General features: G+C 41.0%; 1 protein-coding gene across 1 annotated transcript in view; it reads right to left on the bottom strand.

Annotated features, from left to right (window-relative positions):
• ZNF236 (zinc finger protein 236) overlaps positions 1 to 22,183 on the bottom strand; it is a 502,799-nt gene that overhangs the window by 91,907 nt on the left and 388,709 nt on the right. Inside the window, exon 21 of the mRNA XM_030211824.1 lies at positions 13,045 to 13,324. Coding sequence (XP_030067684.1) covers positions 13,045 to 13,324 — 280 coding nt within the window. The remainder of the gene's footprint in view (positions 1 to 13,044; positions 13,325 to 22,183) is intronic.

Genomic DNA, 22,183 nt, shown 5'->3' with positions numbered 1-22,183 from the left:
AAGCGAGTTAGACCAAACCTCGGTTGGCGCTAACTCTCCCCTGCACGTGGAACATCTTTGGAGGGGAATCCTCCAGCGGAGATTACACTGCAGGCGATATGGAAGACTTTACAGGGTTTAAGCCAGACGGTAACGAAATCAGCTCAGGAAACTTCACAATTAGTAAGTAAAATTGATTTACTGACCAACTCCCTTGAGAAAACTAAGCAAGAGGCGAAAATACAAACTGATACACTCCAGCAAGAAGTAAAATCTTTAAAATCTGTTACTGAGACTTTGGTAACAGATAAAATGGTAATGCACAGGAAAATAGAACATTTTGAAAATTTCAATCGAAGATTGAACCTCAGAGTATTAAATTTTCCATGGATTAAAGAAATAAGTCCCACTGAAATGTTCAAGAAGTATTTACAAGATATTTTAATATACCAAGATTCAGCTATTCCTCCTTTAAATAGAATATTTTATCTACCTATTCCTCAGCAAGCTGAACCAGGTGATGGTGAAAAAAGTAAATTGAGGAATTTACCATTGGACTGCCAAGATCAGTTGGACATTTCACTAATATTAGAGACATCTTTATCTCAAATTGAGTATCGTAGAACTCTTTTGATATCATTTGTTTTTGAGCAGGATATGAATGCAGTTTTGAAGCTGTATTTTAAAAATGCTTTAAAAACTTTTTGTGGTCAAAGAGTGTGGGTATATCCGGATGTTTGTAAAACGACTCAAGATAGGAGAAAGAAATTTTTGTTGTATAGAGAAGAGACCAGAGCATTGGGGGCAACATATTTATTGGCCTACCCATGTAAATGTCTGGTTAAATACTTGGGGGTAAAATATACGTTTTTTGAGCCAGAACATCTTAAAGCGTTTCTAGAAATGAAAAAATTAGCTATTAAGCCCGCAGAGTAAGAAATATCATCTGATTATCAAAGCTATGAAGAGAAGATAAGGTCAGGCCATATACGTACTTTTCTTTTTTTTTTTTTTTTGAGATCTCCTATTATCTGAATCACTCCTCCCCCATTGACTGAATTGTGGTCTAATCAATTGTATAACTTGTTTTTCCCTTTAGGTTTAACGAATGTACTTGTAACTTTCAATATCATGACTAATTTTGTTTTATTGAATTATTCAAGTTATACAATGTATTTCAAATTGCATGTTTTATGTGTAAAAAATTTAATTAATTAATAATAAAAAAAAACTCCTCCTTTTCATTGCCTCCTATTGGTAGTCAGGTTCAAGACAAACCATAGCCCTTGCTTCAAAGTAGCTGCACCAGCTCTTTGGAATCAATTTCCCTTTGACATTAGACTTGAGACTTCTCTCAAGAATTTTAAACGAAAACTGAAGACATTATTTTATAAAGGCGTTTTCCTCAGACTAAAGAGCTACTCCACACTTAACTTATTTACCATTCTCCTGCCATAGGTCTTGTCTCTGCACCACATCCTTCCCCTCCTTGTGTATCCTATTTAGTTGCTCCCAATGAAATCTTTTAAACCCTTCCCTGCCATATATGGCATTTATGATGTAACCTAGGCCTCCTAATGTGTCACTCTACCTTTCATCCCCTTTTCAAATGACATACTTCTGTGTTTATAATATATTAAACAGTGAATTGCCTAGATATACATTAATGATTGGCAGTATATCAAATGCAATGAACTTTGAACTATACCAGCTATAAAGCTAATTGCGGTATGCAACTGGTGCTCATTACAAGCCATGACATAGTATTTACATAGAAATGCATCTCAATACTATGCAATGTGGGGTACCCTAAATAATACTGTGTCAGTGCATAACCAGCATTATAGCCCTTTAACATGTGTTAAGGGGAAAATAATGTGGGTTAATGCCATAATGCAGCTTGACAAGACCTTTTTCAAACGTATTAGAGAAAGGAGAAAAGCTAGAAATGGAATTGGAAAGATGCTGAGACTAGCTATGAGGAGATTGATGATTATGTGGTCATAATCGCATAATCACTGGTCCTCTACCAACCTCCTCCCTCAATATTTTTTTAGTGTGTTTATACTCTATATTGGTGCTGACTATATCATTAACAAATATCAAACATCACAGCTACTTAGCTTGCTGCTCCAGCCAGGGGCTCCCCAACGGTCCCGTTTCGCCACCTGGGGCTTTGTCAGGGGAAGAGCTCCCTGCAACGCCAAACTGTGATAAGCACCGAGCCAGCTGCCAAACTGTGATAAGCACCTGGAAAACAAACACACAGCAAACATTCAATATCTCACAAGTCTCACAAATCAACCTACAAACACCTTAAGCACCAAATGACCCCCTCCAATAAAACTTACCAGGCCAGCTAGTGATGCCGCCAAACAAATATACGCCACGGTGCCTCGCAGACCCCTAGATACGCCCCGTGGCGTATATTTGTTTGGCGGCATCACTAGCTGGCCTGGTAAGTTTTATTGGAGGGGGTCATTTGGTGCTTAAGGTGTTTGTAGGTTGATTTGTGAGACTTGTGAGATATTGAATGTTTGCTGTGTGTTTGTTTTCCAGGTGCTTATCACAGTTTGGCAGCTGGCTCGGTGCTTATCACAGTTTGGCGTTGCAGGGAGCTCTTCCCCTGACAAAGCCCCAGGTGGCGAAACGGGACCGTTGGGGAGCCCCTGGCTGGAGCAGCAAGCTAAGTAGCTGTGATGTTTGATATTTGTTAATGATATAGTCAGCACCAATATAGAGTATAAACACACTAAAAAAATATTGAGGGAGGAGGTTGGTAGAGGACCAGTGATTATGCGATTATGACCACATAATCATCAATCTTATTGATTGAAAAGGTGGCACTGGTCTGAGGTCCTCTCCTCCTTTGTTTCTCATTTAGGGTCCCACAATTGATATATAAAATCCGCTTTTTGTAAGCTGTTATTGTGTATAATTTAGCGGAGTGATTCCCGTTACCTTTTGTTACATTTGTATCCCACATTTTCCCACATATTTGCAGGCTCAATGTGGCTTACATAGTACCGTAAGGCGATTGCCAAGACCAGTAGAGAAACAAATACAAGGTGATATTGTGGTCGGATAAAGTTAACTTTCTAGAATCCAAAGAGTTGCAGGATCCAAAGCAAGATGGCTTTACCAAAGGCAAATCCTGCCAAATGATTCTGATTGATTTCTTTCACTGGGTGACCAAAGAACTGGATGAAGGACATTTGCTAGATGTAATCTACTTGAATTTCAGCAAAGTCTTTGATACGGTTCCTCGCAGAAGACTCATGAATAAGCCGAGAGGGCTGAACCTAGGAACCTAAAGTGGTGAACTGGATTTGAAGCAGTTGATCAACAGGCAGAAGAGGGTGGTGGTAAATGGAAACTGCTCAGAGGAAAGGAAGGCGAGTAGTGGAGTGCCTCAGGGGTTGGTACTGGTGCAGACTGTTTAATATATTTGTGAGATATTTGTGAGAGATATTTGTGAGAGACATTGTTGAACATCTATAGAGAAAAGGTTGTCTTTTTGTGGATGACACTTAGATAGCCAATAGAGTGGATACCCCAGAGGGAGTAGAAAGGGATCTCAAAAATTAGAAGAAAAGTCTAAGGTCTTGCAGATAAACTTTAATGTTAGGAAGTGCAGAGAGATGCACTTGGGGTTCAGAAATCCAAGGAGATGTACCAGATATGAGGAGAGCGACTGATAAGTACAGCTCAGGGGAGGAACCTTGGGGTGATGGTGCTCAAGGATTTCAAGATGACAAAACAATGCGACAAGGCAGTGGCTGCGGCCAGAAGAATGCTAGGATGCATAGAGAGGAATATAACCAGCAGAAGAAAGATGTTGATGCCGCTGTACAAGTTGTTGGTGAGGCTCCACTTGGAGTATTGTGTTCAGTTTTGGAGGCATCTTGTCAAGGACTTAAAAAGAGTTGAAGCGGTTCTGAGAAAAGTGACAAAAATGATATGGAGTTTGCATCTCAAGATGTATTAGGGTTTATTTTGGACTCAAACTTGATTTACATTGATCAGATTAATGTACTTAGTACAAAATCTTTTTTAAAGCTTAGGCAGCTTAGAGCAATTAGATCATCACTCCATCCATATAATTTTAGGAATTTGGCTCAGGCAATTTTGCTCCCATTATTGGATTATTGCAATTCCTTGTATGGTGGCACTCTCACCTAAACTGCAGTATCGGTTACAACTGCTGCAAAATACAGCAGATAGATATTTGGTAAAGGTCGCTTTGATGTTACTAGCTTCTTTGAACCTTTTCTAATTCCGCTATATCTTTTTTGAGATACGGCGACCAGAATTGAATGCAGTACTCAAGGTGAGGTAATACCATGGAGCGATACAGAGGCATTATAATATTCTTGATCTTATTTTGCATCCCTTTCCTAATAATTCCTAGTATCCTGTTTGCTTTTTTGGCAGCTGCCGCATACCTGGCACATGAACTTTAGTTTGAATCTGAGTCTGCCACATTATTAGGGTAAGTTTCTGCAGGCAGTCAACCTAACCTGCAGAAATATTTCCTTATAAAATTTTATTGGGCCATCAGTGGGGAAAGGTGTGCTCACTGCTGAGAGTGCACATACATTTCCCTGCAGGTCAGGAAATAAAGAGTTGAGGTTGGGGAGGAGCAGAAGAAAGGCAGATTCCTCCCTCCTAAAAAAAGAGCATGGATTTAATTCTGTAGTCTTCATGCCTGGTTTTAGGTATTTAAGATGCATAATTGGCACCTGCAAACTATATGGTTTAAAAGAAAACTCTTAGTCTTGCAGCTTATGGAATATACAAAGGAAAATTCCACAACGAGTTTCTCTTTGGAAAATGGCTTGCAGATTCTGCTGAAAACTGTCTGCTATAGTCTTATTTAGTCACTGAACACATATGGGTTTGTCTACATCCGAAACAACTACAAGTGGCGTAAAATGAGAGATGTGACTGATCTAATAGATATACACTAATGCTGAAACAAGCAGGCTATTTTCTCTCTTATACCAAGATCAAAGATTTAGAAAAAGCACATTCAGAGGTCAGCCAGATATCATAGATTCTAGCTCTCAATACTCCAAGGACAAAAGGAAAAGGCCTGTGAATTAGACAAAACTTACAGCATGTCACTGAACACTAAGGGGGTAAATTATATAGGTTTAGGTAAGAAGAATGTGTGTAAATGTCCATATTCTAGTCATTTATATCCATATGTAAACATATGTGCGTAAATTACCATTTTCTAGCACAGGGTATTCTGTAAGTATTTGTCAAGATGTGGTGGCATGTACATACAAGGGCAGAGTGTACACTTACATAAATTATAAAATCTTATCAGCTATGCAGGGTCTTTTGCAATCTAGGCACAAGCATTTACACCTGCTCTATGGCTAACACAACAAATGAGAGCAGATAAAGACCCGTATGGTCCAGTCAGCCCAACCAGACGGCCAGAACTGTACCTGCTGCTCCATGGAAGTTGCACCCTTCTATGTCCTCTTTAAAGTGTGAAGGTCATTTAAATGTTGCTTTGATTCCATCCTTTTTCTATATAGAGATTCTCTCTGCTTTGGCCACTACCTTGAGATCCTCAAGCACTATCACCCCGGTCCCTCTCCTAATCCATTCCTATCAACCTTTTGCTCCATATCATATACAGCTCATTTGGATTTCTACAACTCAAGTACATCACTCTACACTTCTTTGTATTAAATTTTAATTGCCAAACATTAGACCTTTCTTCTAATTTTTGTAGATCACTTTTCATGTTGTCCACTCCCTCTGGACAAAGATCTGGTCATGGATATCCGAAAGTTGGGAATTGAAGGGAAGGTGCTGTTGTTGAGAGATTTCCATCTGCCAGAAATGGAAAGAAGTAGAGACACTGGATACCTTTCAAAGTGCTCTGCTCAGACAAATGGTGATGGAACTCACAAGGGAAGGGGCAACACTGGATCTAGTGCTTACAAACAGAGAAAGCTTACAAATAGTAAAACTGTAAATTCCAATAAAAATAAAATAAAATAAATAAACAAACCTCCAGCAATGTTGCTTACAAATATCCTAAACAGAATTGGCTCCAGTACTGATTTCTGAGGCATTCCACTACTTGACTTTCTTTCCTGTGAGTATTCCATTTACTACTACTCTCTGTCATCCATCAAGTTTTTAATCCAGTTCACCGTTTTGGTTCCTAATTTCAGCTTGCTCAGTTTATTCATGAACCTCTTGTGAGAAACTGTATCAAAAGCATCAAACGCTTTGCTGAAATCCAAGTAGACAACATCTAGAATGTGTCCTCGATCCAATTATCTGGTCACCCAGTCAAAGATTCATTTGGCACAATTTCCCTGTGAAATAACATGTTGCCTCAGATCTTGCAACTGCTGGATTCCAAGGAGTTCACAATCCTTTCCTTCAGTGGTTGGAAAGCTAATAGAAGCAATGCTGAAGTGAGGCTTACTGGCCTATAGTTTTCAACATCTTCTCTATCAACATTTTTGTGAAGAGGGATCACATCTGATTTTCAATCCTCTACTCCACTCTGAGATGGCCCTGTGGAACCTCTCTCATCTCCAAAGATTTATTAAACAAAACTTTAAAGAGGATCAGCCAGAACCTCTCTAGTCTTCCTGGGATGTATCTCAAATAGCAGATTGTGAGCCCACTAGGAGCAGAGAAAGTACTTGCATAAAACGTATACAGCACTGCATACATCTAGAAGTGCTACAGAAATAAATAACAGTAGTAGTCCCGGTCCCATGGCTTTGTCCACTGTCAATTTTTCAACCTGTTCATAAACATTTTCCTCTGTGAGTAGTGTGATATCTGTTCTAGTCCCATATATACTTTTGTCATGGTTCTCCTCCAGGATCTTTTTCCATTAACACAGAAGTGTTTCCTCAGAAATTTAGAGAACGACACAGGGACGGAGACCCACAGTAACCGCGGGGATGGGGATGGAGACAGAGTTTGTGGGGATGGGGCGGGGAAAGATCCCATGGGGACAGGGACAGATCCTACTGGACGGGGATGGGAACAAACTTTGCCCTGAGCCATTTTCTACTTTAAAGCCTGTTAATGAACTGGACTGTTAATTATGTTTGAGTGATGCAGACAATGATATTTTGATTTTTTGGAAAAACAATCAAACATGCTGGCCACAAATAGCAAAATTTGCATGGGGGATCCTATACATCCTGCTACCAGCACTTCTAAGAAGACATCTATTGCAGGAAGGACTGAGGAAGACAGGAGAGCTAGACTGAATCCTGAAATTGTTGATGACTTCTTATTCATCCACAGATTAAAAAATCATAAGAGTGCTTCATAGGGCATATTTCTCCCCTCTAGGGCATACACAACGGGTTATATTTTGTACCCCTGGACATTTTAACAGGGTGGATTAGGATTCCTTGGGGTAGCAGAAATCAGCTATTGCTGGGGTTGGAAGGGTAGAGGGTGGTGGTAAGGAGGGTTATTTTTGCTGCTCACTGTTATTATTGTTCTCTGTTTGTGATTTATACACAACAGTTGCATAGCATATTGTTCCTTTTTATACTTTAATAAAAAGATTTAAATATAAAATCATAATTATTTGAGGTTTCTGTAGATGAGGACCGAGCCCATGGGGACGGGGCGGGGATGAGGCAGGGGCAGGAACAGAACCAGCGGGAACGGGATGGAGCCAGAACCCATAGGGATGGGATGAGGACAAACTTTGTCCCTGTGTCATTCTCTACTTAGCATGTCTGCATATTCCTCATCTTCCGCACTGTGGATCTCAGCATCTTTCAGTCTTACAATTCCATTCCTAGCCTTCCTCCTCTTCCCAGCATACCTGAAAATAGTCTCGTCACCCCTCTGTACATCTCTAGCCATTTTTTATTCTATCTATGCTTTTACCAGCTGTATTTCTCTCTTCACTTCTTTGAGTTTTAGCTGGTATTATTTTCTGTATTCCTCTTCTTGCGTTTTTCTATATTTCATGAATGCCACCAATTTTGCCTTTATTTTTTCAGTCACTTGTTTGGAAAACCATATCGGTTTCTTTTTCCTCTAGCTTTTATTTACTTTCCTTACATAAAGATCTGTTGCCACTTTTATAGCTCCTTTCAGTTTGGAGCACAGTCTTTCCACTTCACATACGTCCTCTCATCTTGTCAGTTCCTTCTTCAGGTACTCCTCTGTTTTACTAAAAGTTTGAAATCCAGGATTTGTGTGTTTGCTCTGTTTTAGCTATTATATCAAACCATACCATGTGATGACCACTGCTGCCCAAATGGAGACCCACCTGGACATTAAGCACGTTTTCTCTATTTGTAAGCACTAGATCCAGTATCGTCCCTTCCCTTGTGAGTTCCGTCACCATTTGTCTGAGCAGAGCACTTTGAAAGGTATCCTGTGTCTCTACTTCTTTCCAATGCTGGCAGATTGAAATCTCTCAGCAACGGCACCTCCCCTTCAATTCCCAACTTTTGGATATCTATGACCAGATCTTTGTCCAGCTTCTCCATTTATGTTGAAGGTCTGTAGATTACACCTGTATTAATGAGGTTCCATCTTCTCTTTTTGGGACGATCCATACTACTTCATCCTTTCCCCATGCCCCCTGCATTTCAGTCACTTTAATACTGTTTTTCACATACAGTGCTAATAGCCAAAAAGGTGGACCATCTCTAGCCTTCCTAAAAAGATTATAGCCCAGAATGGTTGTGTCACAGAAATCACTGAACTGTGTATCTACGATAGCAACAATCTACACCCGCACCCCCACCTCATTTACTAAGTTGCTCTAGCGGCTGCTGTGTGCTAATGCTAAAGTTTGCCTCTACATCAGGGCTTGTAGGATCTGCACTTTGTTGCTGCTTAGAGTGCAATCATTCATGGTTATTGCTTTCCACCTATATTTTATTGACTCTCGTATCTTCTATATAGCTTTCCATTTAGTCTCCTCTACTACTTTGTTGTTTTGATAAGTGAGTTAAGATGTTTTATTTTATTATTTTCCCCACTAATGTCATGCTTTTGATGGAAGTGACTTACTGAATTCACCTATTTCTGTTTTCCAGCACCATTCCTCTATTTTTTAACTATACACAAACAGAACAATAACAAACAAGAAAGAAGAAAAAATAAATACATTGATGTAACAAGAAGTCATAACAATCATAGTACAGAAATAGGTAATAACTATCAACAAGATCTTAATAAGTATTTAATAGTGATAGAGAAAAAAATAAATTATGAAGAATCTGTATTAACAGAGAACAGTTCAAAAGGTTTCCAAAATTTAATATGATTATCAATATGTTTCAGCTTCTCCGCAATCTTTTTTCATATTTTAAGAAAGACAGATTGAATTCCACCAAAATAAGTTTACTTTATGATTACCTTTCTATTCACAAAACATTTTTTAATGCAATCACTATAAGGATATCAAAATGTTTCTTATTTTCAGTAGACAGATGGTCAGGTAGACATAAACAGCAGAATATAATGAATTTATATGATATTTCTGATTAAATAGGTATAATAAGAGATATTTGTTACCAGGCAGTTGACCAAATTGACTGTAAATGCATATATGAAAAAAATCATCTATTCCAACGTACCTATATTCATTTTGCACAACCTACATCGATTAGAAAGTGTATTGTCTCCCTTATTTTGTTTAACAGGGATCCACATTTCATCTCTTCAGAAAATATAAGCATTGCAATATAGAAGCGAATGTTAGTGATCTATCAATTTTGGGCCAAAAAGTTGACCATTGTTCATCTGAAAGAGAGAATTTGGTATCTATATAAAATCTAGAAGCAGATTTACCTAAATGTAATGCTTCTAGTAACACTTTAAAAATTTTGTGTGATGAAGGTGAACAGTTGAGAGAGAATGATTTCAGCTTTCATATACTAATAACGTTGCATATATTGAAAAAATTGTGAGGAGGGTAATGAGCATTTTATTGTAGTGCAATAAGGGAGTAAAACGTGTTAATATATAAAATGTCTTTTAGAAGGTACCGTATTTTTCAGACTACAAGACGCACTCCCCCCCCCCCCCCCCCCCAAAAAAAAAAAAATTTGGGAGGAAAATGTGGGTGCATCTTATAGTCCGAATGTAGCGTACCTGCTCGCTGTGGGAGGGGGCGCAGTCTTAGGCATAGGGCCTCACACTCAAAGGGGCCCCACGCGGCATGCCTCAACTCCGCCCAGTGCTTTTTTTGTGAGATCCGGCTCACCTGCCCGCTCCCTTCCGTTCGTGCACCTGTCCTCCCTGTTTTGAAATCTTTAATTTACCCGAAGTCGCAGCGAATCAGCAGTAAAAGAAGCAGGCAGGCTCGCCTTCTCGTCGCTTCCCTTCCCTCTCAGCGCGCCCCGCCTTCCTCTGATATAAGTTCCTTTCTGCGAGGGCGGGACGCGCTGAGAGGGAAGGGAAACAATGAGGAGGCGAGCCTGCCTGCCTGCTGCTTTTACTTACTGCTGGTTCGCCACAACTTCCAGTATGTAAATTAAAGATTTCAAGGCAGGGAGCATGGTTGCACGAATGGAAGTTGGGGGGAGCTGAGGGCGGACAGGCGGGCAGGTGGGTGGGGGTTTGAACGAATCGCTGGACATGGAGGGGAGGGCAGGGGAGCGAAGAGAATCGTTGGACATGGATGGCAGGGGAGGCCAAATTCCACTGCAGAGCCACACAGGTTGTGCAAAACTGCTGTCCCCATACAAGAATGTTGTACAACCTGTGGTCCTCCAGCAGATCTCCGCCACACTTTTTGCTTCAAAAATGTTTTCCCTATTTTCCTCCTCTAAAACCTAGGTGCATCTTATGGTCCGAAAAATATGGTATATACCACATTTAGTCCAAACAGGCCAATATATGAATTTGTGCTTAATACAAATAAGGAAGTTTCACCAAAGAGGTATGGTTGAGGTTGATCAGTTTGGACTCAAGTCGTTGGAGAGGCCCCACTTGGAGTACTGTGTTTAGTTTTGGAGGCCATATCTTGCTAAAGATGTAAAAAGACTGGAAGCGGTGCAAAGAAAAACTACAAAAATGATATGGGATTTGTGTTGCAAACCATACGAGCAGTGACTTGCTGACCTGAACATGTATACCTTGGAGGAAAGGAGAAACAGGGGTGACATGATAGACGTTCAAATATTTGAAAGGTATTAATCCACAAACAAACCTTTTCCAGAGATGGGAAGGTGGTAGAACTACAGGACATGAATTGAGGTTGAAGGGGGGCAGACTCAGGAGTAATGTCAGGAAGTATTTTTTCACAGAGAGGGTGGTGGATACATGGTATGCCCTCCCACGGGAGATGGTGGAGATGAAAACGGTAATGGAATTCAAACGTGTGGGATAAACACAAAGAAATCCTGTTTAGAAGGAATGGATCCACAGAATCTTAGATTGGGTGGCGACACCGGTAATTGGGAAGCAAAACCAGTGCTGGGCAAACTTCTATGGTCTATGCCCTGATCATGACTGAACAGATATGGATGGGCTTGAGAGTAAATTTTAATGGGCTTTGACGTTAGCTTCAGAATTTTTAGTACAAGAACAGTGCTGGGCAGACTTCTACGGTCTGTGCCCTGAGAATGGCAAGGACAAATCAAACTTGGATATGCATATAAAGTATCGTATACCATGTAAAATGAGTTTATCCTGTTGGGCAGACTGGATGGACCATACAGGTCTTTATCTGCCGTCATTTACATGTTACTATGGACATTGATGAAAGCGACCTAAATTCCTAATAGCTATTATGCTATCAGGTAGAATATCCATTTTATCTATAGTTTAAATCTTGACCAACCCAAATCTATGTGGAAGTGGGATAGGTAATGCTAATTTTTGTTCAATTGGGAGCCAAATAGGGAAGTTTCTAATTTATCTTCAGTGATCCACCAAGAGGCAGCACAAAGAAAATCTGGAAAATTTACTTCTCCAATTTCTTTAGGGCATTTTAATTTATGGAGGGCAATATGTGGAGTTCTGTTATTCCAAATCCACAGCATTTTATTGAATCTAAACTACCCCACTAGGGGGCCCTTTTTCTAAGTTGTGTAGGCGCCTACGCACGTCCAATGCACGTCAATTTGGAACTACTACCTGGCTACCATGTGCCCTGGGCGGTAATTCAATTTTTTATGCACGTCTGATACGCGCAGCAGAAAATATTTTTTTATTTTCTACTGCGTGGTGCTAACCGGGCAGTAATTGGTAGTGTATGCGTGCGACCTTACTGCTAAGTCAATGGGTGGTGGTAACGTCTCAGGCCCAAAATGGACGCGCGCCAATTTTTATTTTGCCACATGTCCATTTTCAGGCAAAAAAAAAAGGGTCTTTTTTACAGGCACGCTGAAAAATGGACATGCGTGCGTCCAATACTTGCGGCAACAGCACAGGCCATTTTTTGGCGCACCTTAGTAAAAGGACCCCTAAGACAGGTAAAGTGGAAAGCATCTAGAACATGTATTTTAAACGCCTAGAAATATACTGCTTGAATTTCACACTAAGGATTCTTTTTCCTGCCACTGAAAGTTTAGTTTTTCCATAAATTGCCTCATCCTCCTATGTATCTAAAATCTTCGTACTTGCACCAGGTTTTGACCCACTTATTTTAAGTTCTCTACATTATGCTGACTTTCCTTTTCCTTTCCATAAAAAATACGCTCCTGCAAATTTGATGTGCATAACATAGTTTATCCTAGCATTCTATAAAAAAGTGGGTGCCTACTTTTTTTTCTTAATAGAATAAGCTTCAAATAGGCACTTCTTAGTGCCTAAATCTAAGTGCTTCCTTTATAGAATTATCTTCTAAGAGCCATGGTCTGAATTTGCCTCAGTTCCTTTAATCAATCCTCCATTTATAAATTAAGTCACGTTTAAGAACTAGGAAAGTCTCTCATTCTCCAAGTTAGACCACAAGTAGTCAGCATTCCTCAGCAGACTGTACAATGAGTTCAATGATCAAGATTGTTAGAGTCATATTAAACTTGAGTTAATTAAATCTGCATGCACAAAACTCAAAATCATAATGCTTGCCAGTCTTCTTACCTTACCAAATCACTGGGTTTCTTAAAGCTTTTGGGGCAGTAGGTACAACAGTTGACATATTTTGGTTCTGCTTCTAGTTCTGCATTTTTGTCCTTGATCTCACTAATTCGGTCCTTCTCTGCAGCAGACTGTACTAGAACTTTTTCTGAGACGGTGGCACCTTCCCTTGGTCTAATTTTAGCAAGTTCTGCTGTTTCTTCTTCTGTGAAAGTGATGACCCCGGGCCGTGACTTTCTAGAAACTGCTCTCTCTGAATTATCTTCTTCTTCACACACTACTGCTTTAAAACAAGAGATACAAAATATGTAGCAACAAAATACATTTAAAAAGCAACATACTAATTAAAACTAAAATTTGTGCACCTTCAAATTAATGAAGTTATATCTCTAGCTTACATAGCACTTTTTAACCATATATATATAGAAAGTTACATGTCAGCTTCAAAATTAAAAGTAAACCAAGGTCAAAATTAATTCATAAAAGATGAAGTTTCACAAATAGAAGGGAGAAGATGTGTTATAGAGCAAAACAAAATTGCTTATCTGCAACAGATATTCTCTGTAGACAACAGGATAAATCGGATGCACAAATGGATGGCACCATCTGACAGCACTAGGCGGAGTAGTTCTCTCAGAGCTCAGAAAGTACTGGAAAAAGCTCATGAGCATCTGTGCACCCTTGCAAGTACCTCATTTAGTAGATAGCTTAATATCAACTTTCTGGGAGGAGGAATAAATATATATGTCCGATTTATTCTGCCATTTACTATAAACTAATTTTCAACCTAATTTTATAAGAAACTATTTCTTATAAGCCACACAAACAAGATAGTTAACAGACCATTATGGGATACTAGTAAGAAAGGCCCATTTCTGAAGCCAATGAAACGGGGGCTAGCAAGGCGCTTTCCTTACCATCCCCCTCCCCTTGTTGCTGGACTTACCCTCCGTGGTGCTTGCGGCGGATCAGGTTTTCGGACGGCACTCCGTGGGGGGGTGGAGGATCTGCGTAGGTCGCTGTTTTTCTGTGTGCGTTGGGGGGTGGTGGAGCATCTGAGGGTGGTGGAGCTGGGGATTCGTTGAGTGTCATTGCCCCGCCCCGAATGTCATCACATTGTGACGCAAGGGCGGGGCAAGCACTCATGGTGGAAAACTGATCTGGACCATGACAACTTAACTTGGAATGCTTGGCAAGTTTGCCTCATAGAACGTTGGCGGTGCGTTTTATATAGAGAGATGTCACTAGCTGGCAACTTCTCAAGGTCTAAGAGAGTATGAGACAGAAAAATATGAACTGCTGGCCTCCCAGTTGAAATATTCTATAAATATGCAGCATCTTCTAGGCTGGTCAATGATTCATACATGTTTGTCTCTAACAAGTGTTGAAATGAACTTCAAAGTTGCAGCCTCAGCATAGAAAATTTGGTTCAATTGAAATAATGGACCAATAAGCCTAATTAATACATGAATAATGTATTTGTCCATCATTAAAAGCCAGCACAAAGGTTTTGAAAGAGAATGCCACTGTAAACAGCACTAATATCCCTGCTGCTGCCATCTGCCAGCTTTGGGTCCTGTCTGTTTCATCTGAGATACTGCGATGAATCTGCTTTACCTGTTGCAAGCTGCCACATCTGATCATACCAAAGGTGCACTGTGCTTAAGGGTTAGAATACTTTTCATTTTAAAATGACTAACCTTTTATGGTTTGGAAATTGTCCATAAACTTGGGTTAGTTAAATATATAGAAAAAATGAACTGTACATAGTATTATTTAACTTGACCTACTAATACAACTCATCTGTGCTAATACTCTATTTCTAGGAGTTTTGTTTACCTGTAGTTATTTTAAAATTGTACCCTTTGAAAATAAAAATTCATTATATCCAGATAACAAATTGAGAACCTGTTCTCAGAAAATAACTCAATATTAATCTTTGAAACAAATTAAAAAAAAACTATAACTACCTTTACACTATAGGGAACAGTTGATACAGACAAGCAACATTGCTTTCTCCACTGAAAAGCAGGATAAATCAGTCACACAAATTCTACCAGGGGTTGTAGAACTGCATGCCTACACCCAAAAAAGAATATTTGCAGATTCTAGGTATGGAAGCACCATTATTTGAAATTTTGAGCAACCTGAATCTTTTGCTGATTCTGTAAGAGTGGATGCCACTAAGCAAAAAGATTATTAAATACAAGCTGTCCTACTGAACTCTCTCTCTCTCTTAGATGCATGATCCTGACAATAGTGAGATATAAAAACATGCAACGAAGCCTATATATTTATTTTTTATTTTTATTACATTTGTACCCCGCGCTTTCCCACTCATGGCAGGCTCAATGCGGCTTACATATTATATACAGGTACTTATTTTTACCTGGGGCAATGGAGGGTTAAGTGAGTTGCCCAGAGTCACAAGGAGCTGCCTGTGCCTGCAGTGGGAATTGAACCCAGTTTCCCAGGACCAAAGTCCACCACTCTAACCACTAGGTCACTCCTCCAGATAATTTGTATGGAAAATTCCTTTAAATGAGTTATAGACGTTCATCTGATGGAGTTTTACCTTGGACTGATAATCCTGCTTGAATGTTAATAAAATGAATGTAGTTCACTGTGGTTTGAGCTAGTGCGTTTTTTTGACAATGGTAATTCCCAACCAATTTGAGTCAAGCGATATAAAGGGCTGTGTAAATTTCTGATGGGCTTCTGTTCATTTAAGGAAGTACACAAGGGCTCTCTTACAATCCAGTGCATGAAGAACTTTTTCTTATGAATGAAAGTGGTAGATTTATGGAGTGGTTGAGATTTAAAGGTTATATCAAGTTTGATAGAAATTATTAATAAATTCTAAGTCATCTTGTTTTTGTCAAAGTGCAAGAAAAACAGATACGATGCAAGTGCTTAAAATGTACTGACTATTCTAGCAGATTTAATAGCTATTAGCTATTTTTTTAAAAATACTTTCCAAGACAAGTGCTCAGACAAAGTTACTCTACTGGTTTTATAAAGTTCTATTAACTATGTCAGAACTATGCTGAGATCCCATAAACTGGAGGCTTAAAAACAAGGGGTTCATGAAAGACAACCTTTCATAAATGTTGAAATTATCAAGAACTTAGCAATAAGAAAATTTCATACACATTCACAGTAGGCCAATATTGTAAGGCAAGGCAGAGTTAGACCAGGGCATGCCGGGTTGTGCTCCCCCTCCTTTATAAGAAACCACTCCCCTTTCTTGTATGTCTTTCTGAGTTGGGTGTGTTTTCTAGTGTCTTTCATCTTGTTTATTTCTTGTTTCTCTTGGGGTAATTTCTTCAAATGGGTTTTGCTCTTGCTCTGTGTGGGTGTTCCTGTGTCTTGGTTTCGTGTCTTGATTGGTTCTGCTGGATCTAGCCAAGAGAGTTGGGTGGGGGGTTTGCTGCTGTGCCTTAGCGCTTGGTCACTGCTTGTGTTTCTGTTTGTGCTCCTGTGCATGGTTCCTTCCTTGGATCCTGCCATTCTCTGGCATCGTTTCAGTTTTCAATTTGTTCCTGCTCCTTTGCTGGATTCCTGTTCTAATTCTTGTTGGGTTTCTTGCTTTGCCTTGCCTTTTTGTCCAAACTCCATGCCCCAGTATTCTTAACTTGAACTATATTGGACACCTGCTGGGGGAAATTCTGTGTTTTTAACTTACTCTCAGTCCAGAGGTAGTGATAACTAAACTGACTTAATAGTCTTTGTGGGACTGCACTTTGTTTTCTTTTAAGGGACTCCTTCTTTGTGGTGCCTAATCACAGCCAGGATTCCTGACAGATATAACTTTAAGGTATACTCTGACTGATGAGGTTTGAAGACCCACTTGACATAAGTGATAAAGGTAAAATAAAAAGATAGCAGGTGACCCATATGTTAGGTTTCTTGTGAGCAAGTGCAAAGTGATGCACATGGTAAGGAGGAACCCGAACTATAGCTAAGTGATGCAAGGTTCTCCGTTAGGAATCACCAATCAAAAAAAGGATCTAGGTGTTGTTGATGATACGTTGAAACCCTCTGCTCGATGTGCAGCGGCAGATAAGAAAGCAAACAGAATGTTAGGTATTATTAGGAAAGGAATGGAAAATAAAAATGAGGATGTTATAATGCCTTTATATTATTCCACGATGCAACAGCACTTCAAATACTGTGTACAATTCTGGGCACTGCATCTCAAAAAAGATATAGTGGAATTAGAAATGGTACAGAGAAGGGCGACAAAATTTATAAAGGGGATGGGATGACTTCCCTAAGAGGAAAGGCTAAAGCGGCTAGGGCTCTTCAGCTTGGAGAAAAGACAGCTGAGGGAAGATATGATAGAGGTCTATAAAATAACGAGTGGAGTGGAACAGGTAGACGTGAATCGCTTGTTTATTCTTTCGAAAAATACAAGGACTAGGAGGGAAACGGAATGAAGCTACAAAGTAATAATTTTAAAACAAATCTGAGAAAATATTTCTTCACTCAACGTGTAATAAATTCTGGAATTTGTTGCCAGAGAAACTTGTAAAAGCCGTTAGCTTAGCGGGGTTTAAAAAAGGTTTGGCTAACTTCCTAAAAGAAAAGTCCATAAGCCATTATTTACATGACTTTGGGGAAAATCCACTGCTTATTTCTAGGATAAGCACTATAAAATGTATTCTACTTTTTTGGGATCTTGCCAGGTATTTGTAACCTGTATTGGCCACTGCTGGAAACAGGTTGCTGGGCTTGATGGGCTTTTGGTCTATCTCAGTATGGCAAATGCTTATGTTCAGAAACATATCTATAGAGAAACAATTTATTTTATTGTGCTTGTTTTGTACTGTACATAAATTCTTTTCAGACTGTTTCTCCTTCTGAAAACTGATATTTTTCATGGTGCTGGTAGCTTGGGAATGTTTGTAAATTTCTTCCGAAATTCTTCACAGATTTTCTTCATATGACCTACTGTTTCTTGTTCATCTGAGGTTAGTTTACTAGAAGTGGATGGGGAACTAGTAGATCCTGCTGCCTTCCTTGTGTGAAGAGTAAATGATGTCTTTCAACAGAAGTACTCTGTGCAGTATTTGTATTCTACATCACCAGCTGCAAAGTTCTGTTTGGCACAAATGAGGTCATGATCTGTTTTTGAGCTGATAATTTCTGTACCTATGTTAGTGCAGAACCATGCCTACCAAATAATGCTCCTTTTGTGCAGTGTTACAGGACTGTTCTGCATTGATGACTTAAACTTCTGTGTGAACAACGGCCTAAGGCACATAGGCCCAGATGCATCAACCAAACGTAAAAAAAGCAAAATCGTAAAAGCCATTACCAAAACTTTAAAAAACGAACGCTCAAAAAACAACAAGTCGCACAAGTTTGGTGCGGTATTGTAAAGAACCATGCATCAATCCCCGTCGGTAATCGGCTCCTAAAGCATGCGCAGAGCAGCCAAGCGTTATGTTGGCTGCTCTGCGCATGCCAGAAACGTCAAAACCAAAAAAAAAAAAAAGAAAACAATACAAACACGTGGCTCCCCGCTTTCCTCTGCATAAAAAATGTCTCCACAAACATTAACAAAGGATCGAGAGGGGGCAAAGGCGCTCATCAGGAGCGTCCTGTGTGAATGGCCTTGCCCCCCCCGCCCCCCGCCCAAGATCGCCGCTGCTCCCCGCTTCTCTGTTCATGAAATACAAAATGTTAAAAATCTAAACTTCTGCATTGCCGGGCCCCCCCGCCCTTCCTGTCTCTCTCTTCTGTTACTGTCAGCAATGCTCCGCCTCCCGCCATCCTCCGCCTCCGGCCCCGCCCCCTGAGTTCGTCGCCGCCGCTCCCCCCCTCCACCGGACCTCTGCTATAATGGCCGGTGCAGCGCCTCTCACCTGTGTGTGAAGGCGCTGCACGGGTTGGATCAGCTGTTCTCGATAGCTTCTGTCTCCTCCGACCTCGGGCGGGCCCAGGAGGAAAGGAGAGACGCGAAGAGTCGGCGAAGAGGCATCAGATGTTCTTCTTGCCCGTGCAGCACCTTCACACAGAGGTGAGAGGTGCTGCGCGGGCCCGGTAAGGCGGAGGGGGGACCGGTGGAGGGGGGAGCGGCGGCGACCTCAGGCGCAGCGCCTCTCACCTCTGTGTGAAGGCGCTGCATGGGCAAGAACAGCTGATGCCTCCGAGTCTTTGCGTCTCTCCTTTCCTCCTGGGCCCGCCCCCGTCTGATGTCAGTAACCTACGTAGGTTACTTATGTCAGACAGGGGCGGGCCCAGGAGGAAAGGAGAGATGCAAAGATTTGGTGAAGAGGCATCAGATGTTCTTCTTGCCCGTGCAGCGCCTTCATACAGAGCTGAGAGGCGCTGCGCGGGCCCGGTAAGGCGGAGGGGGGACTGGTGGAGGGGGGGAGCGTTGGCGACAACCTCAGGGGTGGCGGGGGGGCGGGGCACAGGGGAGAATGGCGGGAGGTGGAGCTGTGGGGAGAAAGAGTTGAGAAAAAGAAAGGGAGGGGGCCCAGGGCTGCTAAAGTTTTGAATTTTGTTTTGTTTTTTTATTTAATTCAAGGGGGGGGGGGAGCACATTTTTGCCCCCCTCGCTTTTTTTTTTGGGGGGGGGGAGGGGGGTTACATTGAAGTTTTTAGTCGGACAGCCCTAACAACAGGTACAGACCTGTCATTAGCTTTCCGGCAGTTTTCCAGCGTTAGGGCAGGCGGAAAACTTTAGTGCATCTCGTTTCAATAGGGTTTCTATACAATTTGCTCATCTGCATTCCATTTTCGTTTTCTGCTACCGTCGTCGGAAAATGGCCTTTAATGCATACCACGGTTCAAAAATTCTTCGTTAAAGGGTCGTTAAGGTTTAGTGCATCTGGGCCTCAATCTCTTCTAAACTCTGCCTTTTTGAGGATGATGACATTTGAAGCTGATGGTTGATTCTCCTTAGATGTAGGAGATGAAAGCAACTCATGAAGGGCTAAGCCCCTCATTCTCCTGGCCTATGAGGACATAGTTGCACAGCTTGTACAATTTTCACCCATTCCTGTGGCCACCTACACTCTGTTTTTGTTTTGTTTGTGTTGTATTGGTGATTCCCTCTCAACTAGTACATGTGTAATTTGACATGTCATGTTCTGGCACAAGAGATCTGATGCACTTTTTATGTTGGTTCAGCAGCATCATTTTTTGGGTGTGTCTTGGATACTCTTTGAAGCTACTTGTTTTTTTGTCAGCTATGGGTGGGAAAACAACTGCTAAACTGATATCAATCTTGCATAAGAGAACAAAAAGAAAGAAGCTAGGTGGAAACTGCTATATGTTTATGTTTATTATGACACTTAACATACTGCCTTTCAGTACAGGAATCAAAGCAAGTACAGAAGAATGAAGTCATGAAAGGCACACCAATCAATAGTTGACAAAAGAGTAATGAATAGAAACTGTGCGAGGAAGGGGGATTGGAAAGGAACCAGAATAAAGACAATGCTGATACCCAGAGTCACTTTCTACTTACAAACCCTTGGGGGACGGCCTGGGAGAACACAAAATATTTGAGAAGGGTTCTGAAAGTGAGAAAGGATACGTCAACCCTCATTTCAGATGATAAGGAATTCCAAAGACAGAGTGGAGTATGGAACAGGATGTAGCACAAAAGTAAAAGAAAGTAATGCATACATTTAAACAAGAAAAGGAACATGAAAAGTGGCAAAAAGATTTGACAATATTTGTGAGTGCTACATATATTTCCAGTAAACAAAGCCGAGAGAAAAAAAATATGAAGAGACTTGAATTGGGGCAGCTGTGCAGGAACTGCTGTGCATTCATACAAAAACCATCTTAGGGCATTCTGAAAAATTCATCAAATAGGAAACAGTTCTTCAACACAAGGCCCAGAGGACAATGACAGCCCCTGAATACCTCTGAGGCAGCTCCTATGGTCTGTTCCCCCCCTCCCCGCTACTCTACCTTTCTACCTTGGCTCAAGACAGAAAGAGGAAAGTGGATGGGGGGTGGGGAGAAAGCTATGCTCGAAAGCAAGGCATTTTTGAATAGACAAAAGAGAATACACTGGAAATGCTCACAAACTTGAGGATACCCTCCTAAAGAAATTTGAAGGTGGGCTACATGTCATGACATGCACTGGTCTGCAGTGTTGTTGCCCTGTGTGGGAAGATATTTGTTAGCCCTCCTTCAGCTCATTAGAATCCAAAGTGGCCCCAGTTTAAAAATGAATGAAGACCACTGGATTAGGAGGAAATCCAGAACTCGTTTTGAGTATCCCTGGTTTTAAGCTTTATGAAGTGCTATGTAAAAAGTATTGGATTTCTTTATTCCTCTGAAAGGATAAAAGTCATACAACAAATTTCTTAATGCTTAAAATATGACTTGGAAATACCCTATTACAATATATAAATGAGCACAGATACATCAGAAAAACAAATGAGCACCCTATGGATGTGGAGGAGTGGCCTAGTGGTTAGGGTGGTGGACTTTGGTCCTGGGGAACTGAGGAACTGAGTTCGATTCCCACTTCAGGAACAGGCAGCTCCTTGTTACTCTGGGCAAGTCACTTAACCCTCCATTGCCCCATGTAAGCCGCATTGAGCCTGCCATGAGTGGGAAAGCGCGGGGTACAAATGTAACAAAAAAAAAAATTTCAAAAGAGAAGGACGCCCATCTTTCGACACAAATCAGAAGATGGGCATCCTTCTCACAGGGTCGTCCAAATCAGTATAATCGAAAGCCGATTTTGGACGTCCCCAACTGCTTTCTGTCGCAGGGATGGCCAAAGTTCAAGGGGGCGTATTGGAGGCGGGACTTGGGCATGCCTAACACATGGACGTCCTCGACCCATAATGGGGGGAAAAAAGGGCGTCCCTGACGAGCACTTGGACGACTTTACCTGGTCCTGTTTTTCTTACGACCAAGGCACAAAAAGGTGCCCGAAATGACCAGATAACCACCGAAAAGAATTGGGGATGACCTCCCCTTACTCCCCCCAGTGGTCACTAAACCCCTCCCACCTTCAAAAAACATCTTTAAAAATATTTTTTGCCAGCCTCAGATGTCATACTCAGCTCCATCACAGCAGTATGCAGGTCCCTGGAGCAGTTTTAGTGAGTGCAGTGCACTTCAGGCAGGCGGACTCAGGCCCAGGCCCCTCTCCCCCCAC

Source organism: Microcaecilia unicolor, chromosome 1 (assembly GCF_901765095.1).
Source record: "Microcaecilia unicolor chromosome 1, aMicUni1.1, whole genome shotgun sequence".
NCBI lineage: Eukaryota > Metazoa > Chordata > Amphibia > Gymnophiona > Siphonopidae > Microcaecilia > Microcaecilia unicolor.
Note: the sequence above shows the minus strand (reverse complement) of the source record. Positions and strands in the feature narration are given on the sequence as shown.